Below are 20,305 nucleotides of genomic sequence, written 5' to 3' on the forward strand. Positions count from 1 at the left end.
CCGTCACTCAGGGTGGCTTGCTGCCAAACGCAATGGCGTTCTGTGGGGTTTGGTGCCCGCTTCCAGGCAGCACTTACCTTTGAAATTATCACCTAATTACGTTAGTTTATTTAACAAGCCATTAAATAGATAAATGGCAAGTTGACCCTTCATTTATGGTTCTGTAAATTTATAGTCAATGCGTACGTACCCTTGGGGCTATTTACATTTGGGAAAGGAAACCAAAATCACAGGTCTTTTAAAATGCATGCTTTTAAATTGATCTCACAAGTAATGCACCTGAAGGCTTAAATGCTGTACATTGTCTTTGAAGAGGAGTGATAACATCCCTCAAGCTCACAGCTTCCAAAACAGCCTGCTAGTGTCTTGAATTGATGATTTGCTTGTCTCACTGATCTAGTTCCTCTTTCAGTGATTTTCTGTTTTCCGTGTTTTATCCTGCTTTTCACAGAGTGTGAAAAGGAAAGGCTGACTTTCCCAGTATGGGAAAAGTCATTGTTGCCCTCAGGAAATAAGAGAGTGAGTGGAAATGGCCGCCCCAGAGCCTGAAAGCTCGACTCCAATGTCCTTTCCTTGGGTAGCTCACAGGCTTCTCAAACACTGTGGGAATGACAGTTCCCACACTGGGGTCAGCCCAGGGTGCTCTGTTTTTAGGCCCTCTTACTTTCTTTGCTTCCCTTCTGTTACCTTTTAGCTGCACAAATTACCCATCTTTGGTGTTCTAAAATCTACCTGGATTCTAAAATCTCCCCTCCTATCAAAAGTTACTCTCATATCCTATCAAGTCCTTCTATTTTAAATTTCTGAATCTGAACATTTACTATTATGAGGTTATGAGAGCTTAGATTATTTTATGTTATTTTAGACTCCAAATGAAAGGCCAAGTGACTTTCGGGATAATATCCTACTAAATCTAAAGTCCATTTAAGAGACCAAACAAGCAAGAACTTGAAAGAAAACTCTAAAACAAGACTTTTGATTCTTTTAATTGCTCGTTTGCTGTATTCCATGTGCACTTAAATGCATTGTCTCACAAAATCCTAACCACAGCTCTATGAGGTAGGTGACGGTGGTTTCATTTTAGAGACAAGGAAACTAAAGCCCAGATCCGGGAAGATCCCACATGCTACGAAGCAACTAAGCCCGTGCTCCACAACTACTGAGCCTGCGCTCTAGAGCCTGTGAGCCACAACTACTGAGCCTGCGTGCCACGACTACTGAAGCCTGCGTGCCTAGAGCCCGTGCTCCACAGCAACAGAAGCCACCGCAATGAGAGGCCCACGCACCTCAACGAAGAGTAGACCCCGCTCGCCGCAACTAGAGAAAGCCCATGGGCAGCAACAAAGACCCAACGCAGCCAAAAAATTAAAAAAAAAAAAAATAATAAATAAATCTTTCCATTGCACACTAAAATGAATCACTAATGAATGACATTCAAACTGAAAAATATTGATTTAAATGTTTAACAAATGGCTAGAGTAGGGAGGACTTCCTAAATGTGGAAGCAATAGAAAAAATTACAAAAGAAATGTTGACTAGATTTGGATTTTTTTTTTTTTTTGGGGGGGGTACGAGGGCCTCTCACTGTTGTGGCCTCTCCCGTTGCAGAGCACAGGCTTAGGACGCGCAGGCTCAGCGGCCATGGCTCACGGGTGCAGCCGTTCCGCGGCATGTGGGATCTTCCCGGACCGGGGCACGAACCCGTGTCCCCTGCATCGGCAGGCGGACTCTCAACCACTGCGCCACCAGGGAAGCCCTGCCTTAAACATTTTTAATAATTACTTCTGAGAACTGATTATAAGAAATAATGACATACGAGCAAAGACACATTTGCAAACGTGTTCACCATCTTTACAAATTTGGAAACACCCTTAATTTCCAATAAATGACATGGTTACTCTGTGACACACATATATAGTAAATCTATCAAGTAAAGTTCATTGTCTCAGAGAAATTTTAGCAGCCTAGGGAGAAGTTCACTATATAATGTTAAGTGAACGTGGCAGACTAAATAAAGACTATGTACAGTGTGATCCCAGTTTTTCAAACTAAAAAAAAATCTATATACAAATATTTTAATACAAAAAATACACTGACAGGTTAATAGGGGCCACATCTGGGTGACGGATTTTAAGTGATATTTATGTTATTTACATCTTTCTGTATTTTCTATTTTGAGCACGTACTACCTTTATCCTCAGAACAAGTGTTAATTTAATTTTATTTTTTTAAACATCTTTACTGGAGTATAACTGCTTTGCAATGGTGTGTTAGTTTCTGCTTTATAACAAAGTGAATCAGCTATACATATACATATATCCCCATATCTCTTCCCTCTTGCATCTCCCTCCCACCCTCCCTATCCCACCCCTCTAGGTGGTCACAAAGCTGATCTCCCTGTCCTATGTGGCTGCTTCCTACTAGCTATCTATTTTACATTTGGTAAATATGTGTATTTATGTGTATATATGTCCATGTCACTGAAGTTATGGTGCAATGTTGTTTGGAGGAAATTTATAAAATTAGATAGATAGATGACAACTATTTCAAAACAAAGCAAAGCTATATGTATAAAAAGGATTGGAGAGAAATGTATCAAAATGCCTATAGTGGTTGATTTAGTGTGATGGGATTATGCGTGTTCCCTTCCCTCCTTTTTCTCTATCTTTTTGTAATGTAAAAAAAAGATAAACGACCACTTATACCTTACAGACTTGAGGGGATATGATTAAATTGAACTGACTAGATTAATATTTTAATACATGAGGTCCTGGGCTGTGCAGGACACTGGGCTGAGGGCTGGAGGCTCCTGCAGCCCTGTTGAGTTTTCGGTGACTATCAATAGGAAGTTGCTGGAGTAATGGAACAGCAGAAAGGGCTGGGGCCAGGCGTGCTATTTTCGCTGTTGATCAGGCAAGAAATCCTCCTGACCCATCAGCCTAGGAAGAAGAAATACAGAAAGAGCCAGAGTGACTATTAATAAATTAATGAGGAGAACAAGTAAATAAATCATTAGAGTCTTATGTGGCAGTGACACAGCAAAGACACAGGACTGTTCTGTTGTTTCAGTGAACATTAAGGGAGCTCAGTTATTCATTACCACGTCTCCTCTTTTGAGGAGAGAGACCTTTGCTTTAAAGGGGACAGATGTGATGCTTATTTATAGATCCTAAGTGATCTTGTTTGTTAGCATGGAGAAGAAGCCTGCTTTTCAAAAGGCTGTAGGGATATTAAAATGGGTAGGATCTTTCAATGAATACCTTGTCTAGAAGAGAAAGGGATACAATGTGTTCCTGAAGTAAACATTCCATAAAGAGACCATTTGACCTTTATTAATTATGAACATCTGCTGGGGCCCTCCTGTTAGAGCATCTCCATTTTATGAGGCTGAGGAGTGTGTCCTGAACTCATAAAACTTCTGGGAAAGACATAATATGCGTTAACTTTTGTTTCCCAAATTATTCTGCGACTCATTTATCAAATACATAAGGATATATAAGCAGCTCCTTTATCAGCCCCGTGAGAAATATGAACTGTCAGGAAGTTCAGGTGACGGTCTTCTCTGATTCAAAGGAATCAAATCATGTCGTCCTCAGTATGTTCTCATTCCTCAAGGTCTAGTTAGGCATCACCTCTTCTGTGAAGCCCTCCCCAACCAAAGTCCCCCTAATAGAATCAACCTCTCCTTCCTGTCCGCTTCTGTAGCGCTTTCTGTTCCATAGTCTTGGGCTCATGTGTGTTGGATGCGTCCTCTACACCACTTACTCGGGCCAAAAACCTTGTCTTATTCGTCATCGTATCCCGCCATGACAGGCACAATGCAGTTGCTCAATTTCTTGAGTTAAATTGAATTTTCACTTGCAAATAGCATACAAAACATATTCCCAAAGTATTTAGGTCCTTTCCAGAGGAAAAGTCCAGACTCAGTGACTCAAGGGATGGAGGGCCAGCAAGAGGAGAAAATCCCTGTATTCTGTTGTGTTGTTTGCAGAGAGGGTGGGAAGGGGATTGGGGACTTCCTTCCCTTGCAGCCAGTGTGGTTGGAGAGAGACAGACAAAGAGAATTTATCTCATTCATCCATGAATAATGAATGATCTACCACCAGGGGCACTTCTGGACCGAAACACACTGTTTATTTGTCAAGGGACGCCTCATGAGCAGCACACTGGCCTCTGCGAGAGAATTGAGGCAGAAGAAAGCTGTGTTGCTCTGAACCAGCCATGCAAGGACATGCATTGAGTACAATTCAGAGGAAATTTTAGGATGAAAAGAAACATCCTGCAGTGGTAGAGAATAAGAGGATATGATTCAGAGAGTGTTGGAATTTTTCCCGTCTTAAGTGGAATAAAAACTGACCTGCACAGTCTTTTTTTGCTTTGAGGTTTGTTGTGTGTGCCTGAGCTGTGATAGTGCCTGTAAACAAGGTGCCCATTTGGGGGAGACCTAGGCTTTTCACCGTGTTTTGTGTGAGGTTTGCTTCTCCTCAACTTTGAACCTGCCCTCTGTTTTGAGCCGCTTGTTTGCCTGGGCCTGTGACCGTGTGTATTGTGCAGCAAAATCAGTTGTTTATTTTGCTTCTCTTGAGACTGTTTCTAAATATATGCATTTTTGGTTTTGTGTTTCAAATAGGAAAACTCCAGAGATGACAATCGAACTCTGGTCCATCAGCTTTCCAACGAAAGCAGGCTCTCCATCACTGACTCTCTTTCAGAGTTTTTTGATGCACAGGAAGTTCTGTTGTCTCCAAGCTCTTCAGAAAATGAGGTTTGACCACTGTTTTCAGTTAGGTGCCTCCAAAATCTCTTTTGCTGCTTTACCTGTTCAGTAAATACCCATATTTAGAAACACTAAACTCAATGGCTCCTTTTTATCATTACATTCTGAGGATCTTCTTATAACTCATACCTCAAAAAGCATAAACAGATACAAGATCTTCGGGAACAAAAATTATGAAAGTAGGTGTTGGGCACATCCTGGTTTCTGTTACTTGATTTGTTATACCTCTTTTCAATTGTAGGTTAATGATTTTGACTATTAGCTGTTTGATAATGTATTATTTCCACTACAGGGTCAGAAGTTAGCACCTTGTATATTTTCTCCTCATTGAATTTGCTCTATAGTAATTTATAATTATGGTTATTATAGTTATTATAATATGGTTGTTATAATTAATTTATAATTATGTTCTGAGTGTGAGTACTGATCATTTTACCCCTTCGGTATAGAAGTTCTAATATTTTTTATCTATTAATTTCCATAGAAGATACTTTTATTCACAAATAGTTACAAGACAATTTGTAACTCTTTCTAGTCAAATGCTAACAAATTCTGAAAAAGCAGTCAGAATTAATAAGAGTTTTTATAATAACTAAAATCTGGGGTTTACATGTGTTTTCCTTGTGAGAATGAATCAAGAATGTATAAGAATTTTAATAACATATTTTCTGTGAGCATCCCCTAGACAGACTGGTGTATGGGCCTTTATGAAAACAGCATCCAAAATCATTTCTATAGGTTTATAATGTGTGGTCTAAAATATTTGATCATTTGAAGTAAAGGCTTTATGAAATCTGGCTTGTCTATTCTAATGTATATTATTTCTTCTTTCCCATAGATGTCTGAAGATGATTCATATGTCAGTGACATAAGTGACAACCTTTCCTTAGATAATCTCAGTAATGATTTAGATAATGAGAGACAGACTTTGGGTAAGATTTAAATTGTTTGATCTCTGAGTGTTTGGATCTTTACAGAATACTAGTAAACATGCATAGGGTACCTGCTGCAAACAGAGAACTTAGCAAGTTCTGCATCAGAAACTTAAGACATGGTCCCCACCCTCAAAGTTTTATAATCTAGGTGGGACATGGCACTCACATGTGAAAAATTTATTCATTCAAATACATTTGTTGGCTAGTGCAAATTTCTATTTTATAAAGTAAGGTTATACCAATTATCATATAAATATCAAAAATTAATACTACAGATGTTCCTTATTTGGTTCAACATTCTCTCTGCAAACATATTAGAATATAGCTTTTATCGTTTAGGTTTCTAGTGGTTTTCATAGTTTAGGAATTCAATAACTTATATTGTAAAAGGTCTGATCTAAGCGGTAATTTAGCTTCCGATTCTTCAAGATAACACATTTGAGAGTTAACAAACTGCTCCCCCTGTGGGGGTAGGGCTTAAGGTACCCTGAGATGTCCCTTTATTACTGGTTGATCCCAAGACTGAAAATGATGCCCAGGAAATGTTAGTTGGAACCGTGGCGGGTACCTGGAATGTCTGCTATCTCCAAACAGCTCGGATTTAGGAGTTCAGTAAGCAGACTGAAGCCTGTTTAGGAAGGTGACCTATCCTTGAGAAGAATCTGCCCATTGGACAGGTCTCTATATGAGTCCTGCAGCATCAAATACTCCCAGTCTTGGTACTCAGCATGCCTGGGGTCTCTAGATTTATCTATGCCAGAACACCACATATTTTCATATCTACATGGAAGACAAGGACCATGTCAGTTCCTTTTTGATGTATCAGTGCTTGCCAGCTCAGTACGTATGTGAAATACGATGATGATGAGTTGTTATCTGAATGTCAAAAAGCCTCGGCAGGTAAATTTACTGTTCTCTGAAAGAATATCCTTTCAGCATCACACCTGCTAGAAGTCAGAAGCTCATTATGCTCTGTATCTTCCTTGAATTGTTTCTGGAGAGATTAATCCTTTGGTGGGAAAGTCTGAGAACCAGTGATTTAAAGGCAAAGACCAGTAATATAGGAGCACGTTCATGCGCTGCTTGTTTTCGTAGAAAAATAAGGAGGCGAATTGAAAGAGAAATGAGGAGGCATCACTTATTCCCTTGGCAAACAACACACACACACACACACACACACACACACACACTAAATGGGAACTCTCATTGTGGATGAGGAAGACGAACAAATGCTGAAGTCCTCCTTCTGTTTGAGGCCTTAGGGAGGGGGCCAAGAGGAACAGAGGTATAGAGGCTCAGAGGTCGAAGTTGGGAACAGAGGACTTGCCCCCGAACCTAAGACCACAGCTGTGCTGAGTTGACACCAGCCAGGAAAAGCATATAAGAGGTGAAGGCTGTCTCTCTGTCTTATTCCACAGCCATTTCGCTAGATTACTAACCAACATTTTCTTAGCTTGAACAAACACTGGGCCAAACCTAGCTTTCTTCTTTGGCAGTATTTGGAAGATTAGATTTCTGCACATGAGTACTCTACTGAAAAGATTGTATGTAGAAATAAACTTTGCATCTTAGGACACAGTATTGCCTACAGAAGGAAATAGGATTTATCCAGGTCTTGATAAATTACCACACTAGAATTTCTTTGAGCCCTTAGTAAATGGTAGGTATTTAGAATGTTTCCTATTAATTTACCGCCCCCCCCCAAATCAGTAGGCACATAATAGGATCTGTCACTGTGATGGGTGCTGTGTGGAGGTTCAGTGGTTAGGAATATAGATTCAGGGACCAGATTTCCTCGGTTAACTCCAGCCCTGCCACTCACTGGTTATGTGTCCTAGGGCAAGTTACTTAATTTCTCTGTGCCTCAGTTTCTTCATCTGTAAAATGGGGATAATAATTCTGTTTATCTCAAGAGGTTGTTGCAAAGGATAAGTGAGATAATATACGTAAAATTCTTGAAAGGCTGTCACAGAGTAAAAGCTAGGTATGTATTAGCCATTAGTAGTAGCAGTAGTATAGTATTCTTTCAAAATTTAGTGTAATCAAAGAAAGTATTTTGAGATTACATGGAATGCTGTTTTTAAAGACGGTCATCATTTGCAGCTATTTACTTGATTTTTGCCCGTGTTGAGCAATTAAAACAAATTCAGAATTTAATTGGTTGCTTAGATGAACATGAGACTTCAAAGTATGACCTCACTTTCATATTCTCCTGTTCATCGAAGCAACCTCGTTATTCAGAGTGATCGGCTCTATAATAAAATAGCACTTTCTCATATGTTGATGTCATGCAAAAGATTTCATTTGAAAATAGGCTATGTTGGGGTGGGAAAAGAATTGCAGAGCATGAGGTAATGCAAGTTGTCACAAAGGAAAAGATTGATAGGTGTAAAAACCTAAGATGTAAATGTTTCATTCATTAAAAAACTGCATAGACCAAATGTAAAGATAAATGTCAGATGGGGATTAACTTGTAAAACAAATACAAAAACAAAAGATTATGTCTTAATATATCAATAGGAAAGCGGACAATTCAGAAAAGAAGAAATGTTCATGAAAGCATTCCAGACCACACTAGGAATTTTTTTAATGTAGGTTAAAACAAGGAGATAGCGCTGTCCACCTGACGATTTGCCAAGAATTCAGAATGAATGCTGACAAGCCTGGAATGGTCTCAGAACATGGACACTGGTATATGCTTGCTGATAAATGGGAAACTGATACAGCCTTTTTGAAGAGCAGTATGATCATATGAATCAGTATATGATTCCCACTTCTTTATATTCTAAGAAAATAATCAGATATAATTAAATATCTAAGAATAGGAATATTCACTACTTTTTTTTAGCAAAACATTGAAACAAATCTAAAAGTCCAACAACAGATGAATAATTCAATAAATTATAGTTTATCCATAGCATGGAATTGTTTTACAGTCATTAAAGATGATATTTTAGAAGAATTTTAAATAGCATGGAAAAATATTTATGTTAACTGATTAAGCAAAACATTCAACTATACAAACATTGTCAGCTATATGGAGAAAACACTAAATGAAAATACTCCAAAATATAAATGGCTACTATTTCTGGGTAGTGGGTTATTGGATGACTTTTGTTTCCTTTATAATTTTCCTATAATATAAACACAGTTGTTTTACCAGAATTGGAAACGATTTTTTTTAAAGACTTAAAAAGTTTTTATCAGAACTTGAAGTGCTTTTAAAAAGAGTTTAAAAGTAACCGCTCTGGGCATAGCAATCCAGTTTCCAGTTTTATTCTAAGTGCATATAAGCTATGAGGAACTAGCCTTTGATTAGGAGTATGAAGACCTCCCCATGAATAAAGTCCACGAGTTTTAGTGCTTATAATTTTGTGTACTTCATTTAGCTGCTCAGAATTCTTTTTATTTCCTGACTTCAGCCATAATCTGGATAACTGAGATTAATAGTATCATGGCGTACTTGCTCAGTAAGGTGGATTTTTTTTCCGTTTTAAAATAAAATGAAAATCCTTATAAGGCAACCAGACTTATTTCCCTTTCAGAGCCTATTCTCCAAAATGTAGGGGAAGTCAAGTCCAAAAGAAGAACGTGCTTGCCGGCCCCGTGCCCCAAGTCCGGTAACGTCAGCTTGTGGAACATCCTGAGAACGAACATCGGGAAGGACCTGTCTAAGGTGGCCATGCCGGTGGAACTCAATGAGCCCCTCAACACGCTGCAGAGGCTGTGTGAGGAGCTGGAGTACAGCGAGCTCCTGGACAAGGCTGCCCAGACGCCCAGTGCCCTGGAGAGGATGGTGAGCACCGCAGGCGTGGTGGCCACTCCCAGGGCCCCGCAGAGCCAAGACGGGCACAGCCAGGGCTCCTGTCCCTCCGGTTCCCATCTGGATTGCCCGTCAGATTGGTTCATTTCCCAGCCACCTCCGCTTCCCCTCCGCCTGGCTGTTTTCAGTCACCTGGTCAGGGATTGCCACTGGGCGTGGCTTCCCTGTGACAGCTGCGGCCTGGGGCTACTTCTGCTCTGTGGTTTCGGGCTTCCTCTTTCTCCAGAACCTTCCATGGGATTGTTCTGATATTGCCTGGCTGGAAGACATGTCTTGAGGGCTGTCTGAGTATTTATTTTTACTACCCTGAGCGGATAGAACTTAATTTTTGGAGCTGGTTGATTTGTTTTGTTTTGTTTCATCCAGGGTAAATTTCCCTTGAGAACGTTTTTGTTTATTTTTGGAATTGTCCTATCGGCTCCTAAATTTTTAGAAAATATCATTCACTCACAGGTTTCACATCAGAAAGATTCTTCTCCCCCCCACACACTTCTTTTTTTTTGAATTAATTTTTATCAGAGTATAGTTGATCCCACACACACACTTCTTATTTTATAGAATACGTTTTTTTAAAAAAACCTCATCCTAGAGAGATTAACCTTCTGTTCTCTACTCAGTATCGATTCTAATCAAGTGATGAGGCTTCTGATGAAGGGGTCTCCGAGTATTTCTCATCCTTCCCCTGTCTTGTGGGGATGGGGTTAGGGGTACCTTAGTGGCAAGACTGTGGCCAAATCAGCCCTTTCTGTGACTGTGGCTTTTTGTTCTTCAAAACTTAGTGTCTCTTCCTCCTTTTGCCTCCTGGTATGTTACCTGCTCAACAGAAAGGTCATTGTTTGTGTGGGATGCTGGGACATGAGTGTCTTCCGCCAAATGCAGCATCTCTGCCCTACGCATTTGCTGATTGGCTAAGTGGGACAACACGCCCCCAGCCTCAGGGAGGGACCCAGCTATACATCACCTCTCACGGTTGGAGGCCATTGTTTTCTAAATTGTACACATTCTGCAGTTTAAACCCTCATTGAAACATCAATTTCTTCAGTGATTTGAGGATTAAGGGAAAATCTTTACTGGTTGAAAGAGACATTCCTGTCTCATCCCATACTGTCTCCTGGGACTTCTCCCATCAAAGAGATTTTCTTTCTTGATACTAATGATAATCAGAGTAGGAGAGAAAAACAAGCTGTTTATTTTTTGTCTTCTTTGTTACTCTTCCCCAGAGAATTTCTGTGAACAAAGGGAGGCAATTAGCTGCCAAGGCAAGTGTTAAAAGTTATCATTCGTGGACAGTGCTTTTCTTTAAAGAAAATGATTGGCTCTGAAGATGAAAGCATCCTTAAAAGGTGTTTCATTCTCGTAGCAATTTAGAGACCTTCCGGATGTCAGCTGATTGAGTGGTGTCATTGACGTTGAGAAGAAGTTTGAGGAAAGGCACCAGTACATTAGGAAGGGAAAGTTCAGGAAAGAATTGAGGACGAACCTAGCCCATGGATTGTGTTTACTGCTCTGAGTATGAAGGTCAGCTCTACCCCTGCAGAGATTCTCTCTCATATGGTCAGCCCACAAGGAGGATGCTTCGTTCTGCCTGCTCCCTCCCTCCTCTCTCCCCCTACATCATGAATGATACCAGATTCTTTTATAAATGCGTTATATGTTAAATTGTGAAGGTGATTCAGAGTTGATTCAGCATTCCATGTAGACGTGTGACCTTGCTGTTTATCAGGTAACAGACATCTGAGGAAGCAGAGAGAGGAACAGATACCCAGGTTTCAAGAACAGACAGAATTGAGCACAGCAAATTGATCTTTATAAGCTCTCCAGCTGCTCTAGAGTGTTCTATACACTTTAGTGTGAGGTGGTAAGGTGGGACCAGTTTTCAAAAGGCTGTTGAAAGTTATGTGACTGGTGAACATTTAAGAGAGGCTCACAGCTTTTTTTTTTCCAATATAAGAAACTTCATGAAATGAGCTGAGAAGAGGAAATATTGAGATTATTATTCTGTACTAGAAAGGAAAATTTGCTATTGCTACTTAGGTTTAATTTTTTGCCCCTTGCCCCTCAAAAGACCAAAAAGGATACAGACACACCTCAGAGATATTGCGAATTTGGTTCCAGACCACTGCGATAAAGCAAATATTACAATAAAGTGGGTCACATGAATTTTTTGGTTTCCCAGTGCATATAAAAGTTATGTTTACACTATACTATAGTCTATTAAGTGTACAATAGCATTATATCTAAAAGAAACAAGGTATACACCTTAACTTAAAAAATACTTTATTGGGCTTCCCTGGTGGTGCAGTGGTTGAGAGTCCGCCTGCCGATGCAGGGGACACGGGTTCGTGCCCCGGTCCGGGAAGATCCCACATGCTGCAGAGCGGCTGGGCCCGTGGGCCATGGCCGCTGAGCCTGCACGTCCGGAGCCTGTGCTCCGCAGCAGGAGAGGCCACAACAGTGAGAGGCCCACGTACCGCAAAGAAAAATACTTTATTGCTAAAAAATGCTAACCATCAATGCACCAGAGCCTTCATTGAGTGGTGGTAGTAACGTCACTGATCACAGATCACCATAACAAGTATAACAATAATGAAAAAGTTTGAAATAATGTGAGAAGTATCAAAATGGGACACAGAGACATGAAGTGAGCAAATGCTTTTGGAAAAATGGTGCCAATAGACTTACTTGATGCAAGGTTGCCACAAACCTTCAATTTATAAAAAACGAAGTTTCTACAAAGCACAATGAAGTAAAGCACAATAAAAAGAGGTGCCTGAACTGTGGCTCTTTGTTGCCCTGAAAGGGGAGCTGTGGAAAATGCTGAGACCCTCACAGCCACAGCCATTAAAGGATTTTCCTCATTTCATGTTCACCTATAGTTTTCCTTCCTTTTCCTCTTTGAGTTTTCATTTTTCCTCCCAGAAAAGCAGAACTTCTTAAAAGGCACTGTGCTCTGTCCCAGGCGCAGGAAATGACTCCCAAAGATTTTCTTTGGTCAAAATGAGGGGTTTTTTTGGTTTCTACGATATCAAATTGTGAATGATTAAACTTAGGATGCTTATTCCTGAATTTTTTTTTTATATTGGAGTAGAGTTGATAAACAACGTTGTGTTAGTTTCAGGTGTGCAGCAAAGTGATTCCAGTTATACATATAATACATGTATCAATTCTTTTTTAAGTTCTTTTCCCATTTAGGTTATTACAGAGTATTGAGCGGAGTTCCCTGTGGCTTATTCCTGAATTTTGAGGGAAGTTTAGCTTTTTTAATACTCTTCGTCCCTCTCCTCCTCAAAAGCCTTAGCACGACCTCAGGATTCTCAGACAGTGGCTGGTTTAGAGGGACTGACTCACCATCTTGAAAGGCATCTTGCAGGCATCAGACCAAATGGACAATCTGAAAAGGTCTGGTCCACTTGTGCCTGGGCCAAAATGAACACTATTTAAACCTACAACTTGAAACCAAAGTCGGTTTGGGTGTCTTTAAACCAGGGACAAATCTTTGGCTTTTCGAGATAAATTGTAAAGAGAGAAAGAAAGGTTTTATTTTGTTCATGTCTTTGTTCGTAAAAATAAATTTCTTGGTGATGGAGAAATAACCAGGTTCTCTCCGCTCTCGCTAGGTGTACGTGGCAGCCTTCGCCGTGTCCGCATATGCATCTAGCTACTTCCGCGCTGGGAGCAAGCCATTTAATCCAGTTCTTGGAGAAACATATGAGTGTATTCGTGAGGACAAGGGCTTCCAGTTTTTTTCAGAACAGGTGGGTATACACCCTTTTTGTTTGTTGGGAGAAGTTGCTTATGCCTCCCATTAAACGTGCTTTTGAAATATTTACATTCCACCTTTCACTGGCTTCAAAGCAACTGAGATAATTACAGTGCCTTTACACATAAAGAGAGGGATCAGTTTCCTTCTACTGAAACCTCTCCGCCACCCATGAGCATAAATACGCTAGCCAGGCTGAGGCTTGTTTGGCCATATGCATCGTCAGAGCCCTTCCTGTTGAAAGTTGTAGTGAAGAGGGACTTTTTTTTTTAAATTTAATTTTATTTATTTTTTTATACAGCAGGTTGTTATTAGTCATCAGTTTTATACACATCAGCGTATACATGTTAATCCCTATCACCCGCCCAATTCAGCACACCACCATCCTCACCCCCTGCCGCTCTCCCCCCTGCTTTCCCCCCTTGGTGTCCATACGTTTGTTGTATAGATCTGTCTCTCAGTTTCTGCCCTGCAGACCGGTTCATCTATACCATTTTTCTAGGTTCCACATATACGCGCTAATATACGATATTTGCTTTTCTCTTTCTAACTTACTTCACTCTGTATGACAGTCTCTAGATCCATCCACATCTCAACAAATGACCCAATTTCATTCCTTTTTATGGCTGAGTAATATTCCATTGTATATATGTACCACATCTTCTTTATTCATTCCACTGTCAATGGGCATTTATGTTGCTTCCATGACGTGGCTATTGTAAATAGTGCTGCAATGAACATTGGGGTGCATGTGTCTTTTTGAATTATGGTTTTCTCAGGGTATATGCCCAGTAGTGGGATTGCTGGGTCATATGGTAGTTCTATTTTTAGTTTTTTAAGGAACCTCCATACTGTTCTCCATAGTGGCTGTATCAATTTACATTCCCACCAACAGTGAAAGAGGGTTCCCTTTTCTCCACACCCTCTCCAGCATTTGTTGTTTGTATATTTTCTGATGATGCCCATTCTAACTGGTGTGAGGTGATACCTCATTGTAGTTTTGATTTGCATTTCTCTAATAATTAGTGATGTTGAGCAGCTTTTCATGTGCTTCTCGGCCATCTGTATGTCTTCTTTGGAGAAATGTCTATTTAGGTCTTCTGCCCATTTTTGGATTGGTTGTTTGTTCTTTTGATATTGAGCTGCATGAGTTGCCTGTATGTTTTGGAGATTAATCCTTTGTCCGTCAATTCATTTGCAAATATTTCCTCCCCTTCTGAGGGTTGTCTTTTCGTCTTGTTTATGGTTTCCTTTGCTGTGCAAAAGCTTTTAAGTTTCATTAGGTCCCATTTGTTTATTTTTGTTTTTATTTCCATTACTCTAGGAGGTGGATCAAAAAAGATCTTGCTGTGATTTATGTCAAAGAGTGTTCTTCCTAAGTTTTCCTCTAAGAGTTTTATAGTGTCCAGTCTTACATTTAGGTCTCTAATCAATTTTGAGTTTATTTTTGTGTATGGTGTTAGGAAGTGTTCTAATTTCATTCTTTTACATGTAGCTGTCCAGTTTTCCCATCACCACTTATTGAAAAGACTGTCTTTTCTCTATTGTATATCCTTGCCTCCTTTGTCATAGATTAGTTGGCCATAGGTGCGTGGGTTTATCTCTGGGCTTTCTATCTTGTTCCATTGATCTATATTTCTGTTTTTTGCCAGTACCATATTGTCTTGATTACTGTAGCTTTGTAGTATAGTCAGAAGTCAGGGAATCTGATTCCTCCAGCTCCGTTTTTCTTTCTCAAGACTGCTTTGGCTATTTGGGGTCTTTTGTGTCTCCATACAAATTTTAAGATTTTTTGTTCTAGTTCTGTAAAAACTGCCATTGGTAATTTGTTAGGGATTGCATTGAATCTGTAGATTGCTTTATGTAGTTTAGGCATTTTCATAATATTGATTCTTCCAATCCAAGAACATGGTGTATCTCTCCATCTGTTGGTATCATCTTTAATTTCTTTCATCAGTGTCTTACAGTTTTCTGCATACTGGTCCTTTGTCTCCCTAGGTAGGTTTATTCCTAGGTATTTTATTCTTTTTGTTGCAATGATAAATGGGAGTGTTTCCTTAATTTCTCTTTCAGATTTTTCATTATTAGTATATAGCAATGCAAGAGATGTCTGTGCATTAATTTTGTATCCTGCAACTTTACCAAATTCATTAATTAGCTCTAGTAGTTTTCTGGTGGCATCTTTAGGATTCTCTATGTATAGTATATCATGTCATCTGCAAACAGTGACAGTTTTACTCTTTCTTTTCCAATTTGTATTCCTTTTATTTCTTTTTTTTCTGTGATTGCCGTGGCTAGGACTTCCAAAACTATGTTGAATAATAGTGGCAGGAGTGGACATCCTTGTCTTGTTCCTGATCTTAGAGGCAATGCTTTCAGTTTTTCACCATTGAGAATGATTTTTGCTGTGGGTTTGTTGTATATGGCCTTTATTATGTTGAGGTAGGTTCCCTCTATGCCCACTTTCTGGAGAGTTTTTATCATAAATGGATGTTAAATTTTGTCAAAAGCCTTTTCTGCATCTATTGAGATGATCATATGGTTTTTCTTCTTCAGTTTGTTAATATGGTGTATCACATTGATTGATTTGTGTATATTGTAGAATCCTTGCATCCCTGGGATAAATCCCCCTTGATCATAGTGTATGATCCTTTTGATGTGTTGTTGGATTCTGTTTGCTAGTATTTTGCTGAGGATTTTTACATCTATATTCATCAGTGATATTGGTCTGTAATTTTCTTTTTTTGTAGTAGCTTCGTATGGTTCTGGTGTCAGGGTAATGGTGGACTCATAGAATGAGTTTGGGAGTGTTCCTTCCTCTGCAATTTTTTGGAAGAGCTTGAGAAGGATGGGTGTTAGCGCTACTCTGAATGTTTGATAGAATTCACCTGTGAAGCCATCTGGTCCTGGACTTTTGTTTGTTGGAAGATTTTTAATCACACTTTCAATTTCATTACTTGTGATTGGTCTGTTCATATTTTCTGTTTCTTCCTGGTTCAGTCTTGGAAGGTTATACCTTTCTAAGAATTTGTCCATTTCTTCAGGTTGTCCATTTTATTGGCATAGAGTTGCTTGTAGTCGTCTCTTAGGCTGCTTTGTATTTCTGTGGTGTCTGTTATAACTTCTCCTTTTTCATTTCTAATTCTATTGATTTGAGTCCTCTTCCTCTTTTTCTTGATGAGTCTGGCTAATGGTTTATCAATTTTGTTTATCTTCTCAAAGAGCCAGCTTTTAGTTTTATTGATCTTTGCTATTGTTTTCTTTGTTTCTATTTCATTTATTTCTGCTCTGATCTTTATGATTTCCTTTCTTCTGCTAACTTTGGGTTTTGTTTGTTCTTCTTTCTATAGTTCTTTTAGGTGTAAGGTTAGATTGTTTACTTGAGATTTTTCTTGTTTCCTGAGGTAGGCTTGTATAGCTATAAACTTCCCTCTTAGAACTGCTTTTGCTGCATCCCATGGGTTTTGGATCGTCATGGTTTCCTTGTCATTTGTCTCTAGGTATTTTTTTATTTCCTCCTTGATTTCTTCAGTGATCTCTTGGTTATTTAGTAACGTATTGTTTAGCCTCCATGTGTTTGTGTTTTTTACGTTTTTTCCCCTGTAATTGATTTCTAATCTAATAATGTTGTGGTTAGAAAAGATGCTTGATATGATTTCAATTTTCTTAAATTTACTGAGGCTTGATGTGTGACCCAAGATATGATCTGTCCTGGAGAATGTTCCATGCGCACTTGAGAAGAAAGTGTAATCTGCTGTTTTTGGATGGAATGTCCTATAAATGTCAATTAAATCTATCTGGTCTGTTGTGTCATTTAAAGCTTGTATTTCCTTATTAATTTTCTGTTTGGTTGATCTGTCGATTGGTGTTAAGTCCCCCACTATTATTGTGTTACTGTCGATTTCCTCTTTTATAGCGGGTAGCAGTTGCCTTATGTATTGAGGTGCTCCTATGTTGGGTGCATGTATATTTATAATTTTTATATCTTCTTCTTGGATTGATCCCTTGATCATTATATAGTGTCCTTCCTTGTCTCTTGTAACATTCTTTATTTTAAAGTCTATTTTGTCTGACATGAGTATTGCTACTCCAGCTTTATTTTGATTTCCATTGGCATGGAATATCTTTTTCCATCCCCTCACTTTCAGTCTCTTGTAGTCAGCATATATATGGGTCTTGTTTTTGTATCCATTCAGCAAGCCTGTGTCTTTTGGTTGGAGCATTTAATCCATTCATATTTAAGGTAATTATTTATATGTATGTTACTATGACCATTTTCTTAATTGTTTTGGGTTTGTTTTTGTAGGTCCTTTTCTTCTCTTGTGTTTCCCACTTAGAGAAGTTCCTTTAGCGTTTGTTGTAGAGCTGGTTTCGTGGTGCTGAATTCTCTTAGCTTTTGATTATCTGTAAAGCTTTTGATTTCTCCATCGAATCCGAATGAGATCCTTGCTGGGTAGAGTACTCTTGGTTGTAGGTTCTTCCCTTTCATCACTTTAAGTATATCATGCCACTCCCTTCTGTCTTGTATAGTTTCTGCTGAGAAATCAGCTGTTAACCTTATGGGAGTTCCCTTGTATGTTTTTTGTCATTTTTCCCTTGCTGCTTTCAATAATTTTTCTTTGTCTTTAATTTTTGCCAGTTTGATTACCATGTGTCTCAGTGTGCTTCTCCTTGGATTTCTCCTATATGGGACTCTCTGCCCTTCCTGGAGTTGGGTTGCTATTTCCTTTCCCATGTTAGGGAAGTTTTTGACTATAATCCTTTCAAGTATTTTCTCGGGTCCTTTCTGTCTCTCTTCTCCTTCTGGGACCCCTATAATGCGAATGTTGTTGCATTTAATATTCTCCCAGAGGTCTCTTAGGCTGTCTTCATTTCTTTTCATTCTTTTTTCTCTATTCCGTTCTGTAGCAGTGAATTCCACCATTCTGTCTTCTAGGTCACATATTCTTTCTTCTGCCTCGGTTATTCTGCTATTGATTCCTTCTAGTGTATTTTTCATTTCACTTATTGTATTGTTTATGTCTGTTTGTTTGTTCTTTAATTCTTCTAGGTCTTTGTTAAACATTTCTTGCATCTTCTCAATCTTGGTCTCCCTTCTTTTTCCGAGGTCCTGGATCATCTTCACTATCATTACTCTGAATTCTTTTTCTGGGAGGTTACCTATGTCCACTTCATTTAGTTGTTTTTCTGGGGTTTTATGTTGTTCCTTCATCTGGTACATAGCCCTCTGCCTTTTCATCTTGTCTATCTTTCTGTGAATGTGGGGTTTTTTTCCCCACAGGCTGCAGGATTGTATTTCTTCTTGCTTCTGCTGTCTGCCCTCTGATCGATGAGGCTATCTAAGAGGCTTGTGCAAGTTTCCTCATGGGAGGGACTGGTAGTGGGTATAGCTGGCTGTTGCTCTGGTGGGCAGAGCTTAGTAAACCTTTAATTAGCTTGACTGCTGATGGGTGGGGCTGGGTTCCCTCCCTGTTGGTTGTTTGGCCTGAGGCGACCCCAAACTGGAGCCTACCCGAGCTCTTTGGTGAGGCTAATGGGGGACTCTGGGAGGGCTCATGCCAAGGAGTACTTCCAAGAACTTCTGTTGCCAGTGTTCTTGTCCTCACAGTGGGACAGAGCCACCCCCCACCTCTGCAGGAGACCCTCCAACACTAGCAGGTAGGTCTGGTTCAGTCTCCCCTGGGATCGCTGCTCCTTCCCCTGGGTCCCGATGCATACACTACTTTGTGTGTGCCCTCCAAGAGTGGAGTGTCTGTTTCCCCCAGTCCTGTTGAAGTCCTGCAGTCAAATCCCACTTGCCTTCAAAGTCTGATTCTCTAGGAATTCCTCCTCCCGTTGCCCGATCCCCAGGTTGGGAAGCCTGACGTGGGGCTCAGAGCCTTCACTCCAGTGGGTGGACTTCTGTGGTATAAGTGTGTGGGGATGGACTTTTAAAGCACGAAGCATTTGCCCAACTGCAACTTAGAGATTGGAAGTGTGCACCCTAGCTTGCTGAATCATCCTTTTAGAGCAGAAGCACCCCCTTCAGAAGGGGCAGCACCAAATAAACACATTATTCTTGATTTTAATTTAAGAGGAATCCTTCATTCGTGTATTTATTCATTCCATCCATAAATATTTCTCGAGACTATACCACCTGCCTGTCACCGTTCCAGGTGCTGGGATACTGCAGTGGGTGGGAACTGGGGGCAGACAACGCCTGTCCCTTATGCAGTGGATGGACATACCTTATGCTTACGCAGCTTGAGTTCCCTAAGGAGGTTCCACAAGACCCTTCCCGCCTGAGTTAACAGAGAATAATATTCAAGAACAGTATCTATGGAGTCAGCCAGCCTAGATTCAAATCTCAGCTCTCCCTTTCACTAGCACTTAGAGCACTTATACTTGAAGTATAAAGTGTTATATGAAGGTTTGTTGTCGTTATTGACGTTATGATAGCATGGTTTGCCATAGTGGAATGTTGGGGACATCGAAAACCTCTGTCAGTAAGGAATTGTTTAGCTAAAATAGAGTGCATCCTGCCTGAAAATAAAGAGCATTTCTCTCCCATCTGGTTAAGGCAGCACCTGAGTGTGTCTACCCTCTGTATATCCCTAAATGTCAGCCTGGGAACATGAAAACATCATTGATACATTTCAGCCCTCTCAATTCTTAGAAAACTGAGGAAAAAGGGATGGGTTGCTAAAACATTATTTTCCTTCTGTTATCTTGCTGCCTTGTTTATCAGTGGACTGGTATTATGGGAGTAGGAAGGGGAGGGTTGTGTGGCTGAGAGACTTATGAAGATGGTGGTTGTCTTAACTGTGAATTACGAGCACCTTCTCTGAAACTCAAAGGAAAATGACTATACAATAATCCCAAAGCACATTTTCAATTGCTTTCCAGTTAGCAGCTAAAACGAGAAATTAAACACTGATATTGGGGCGGTAGGGGGTTAAATCAGTAGTTAAAGGGTAAGATAATCTGATTCAAATTCAACTGGGTTATTTAAATACTAAATCTAAAATGGA

The 20,305-nt window shown here is 39.8% G+C and overlaps 1 protein-coding gene across 4 annotated transcripts in view; it reads left to right on the forward strand.

Annotated features, from left to right (window-relative positions):
- OSBPL3 (oxysterol binding protein like 3) overlaps window positions 1-20,305 on the forward strand; it is a gene marked incomplete at its 5' end in the record, with an annotated part of 87,283 nt that overhangs the window by 41,934 nt on the left and 25,044 nt on the right. For all 4 annotated transcript variants that reach the window (XM_082662097.1, XM_082662099.1, XM_082662098.1 and 1 more), the window contains 4 exons: window positions 4,631-4,765; window positions 5,616-5,709; window positions 9,258-9,508; window positions 13,153-13,290. In XM_082662097.1, the coding sequence (XP_082518223.1) occupies window positions 4,631-4,765; window positions 5,616-5,709; window positions 9,258-9,508; window positions 13,153-13,290 (618 nt within the window). The remainder of the gene's footprint in view (window positions 1-4,630; window positions 4,766-5,615; window positions 5,710-9,257; window positions 9,509-13,152; window positions 13,291-20,305) is intronic.

Source organism: Grampus griseus (assembly GCF_964374135.1).
Source record: "Grampus griseus genome assembly, chromosome: 9".
NCBI classification, from domain to species: Eukaryota; Metazoa; Chordata; class Mammalia; order Artiodactyla; family Delphinidae; genus Grampus; species Grampus griseus.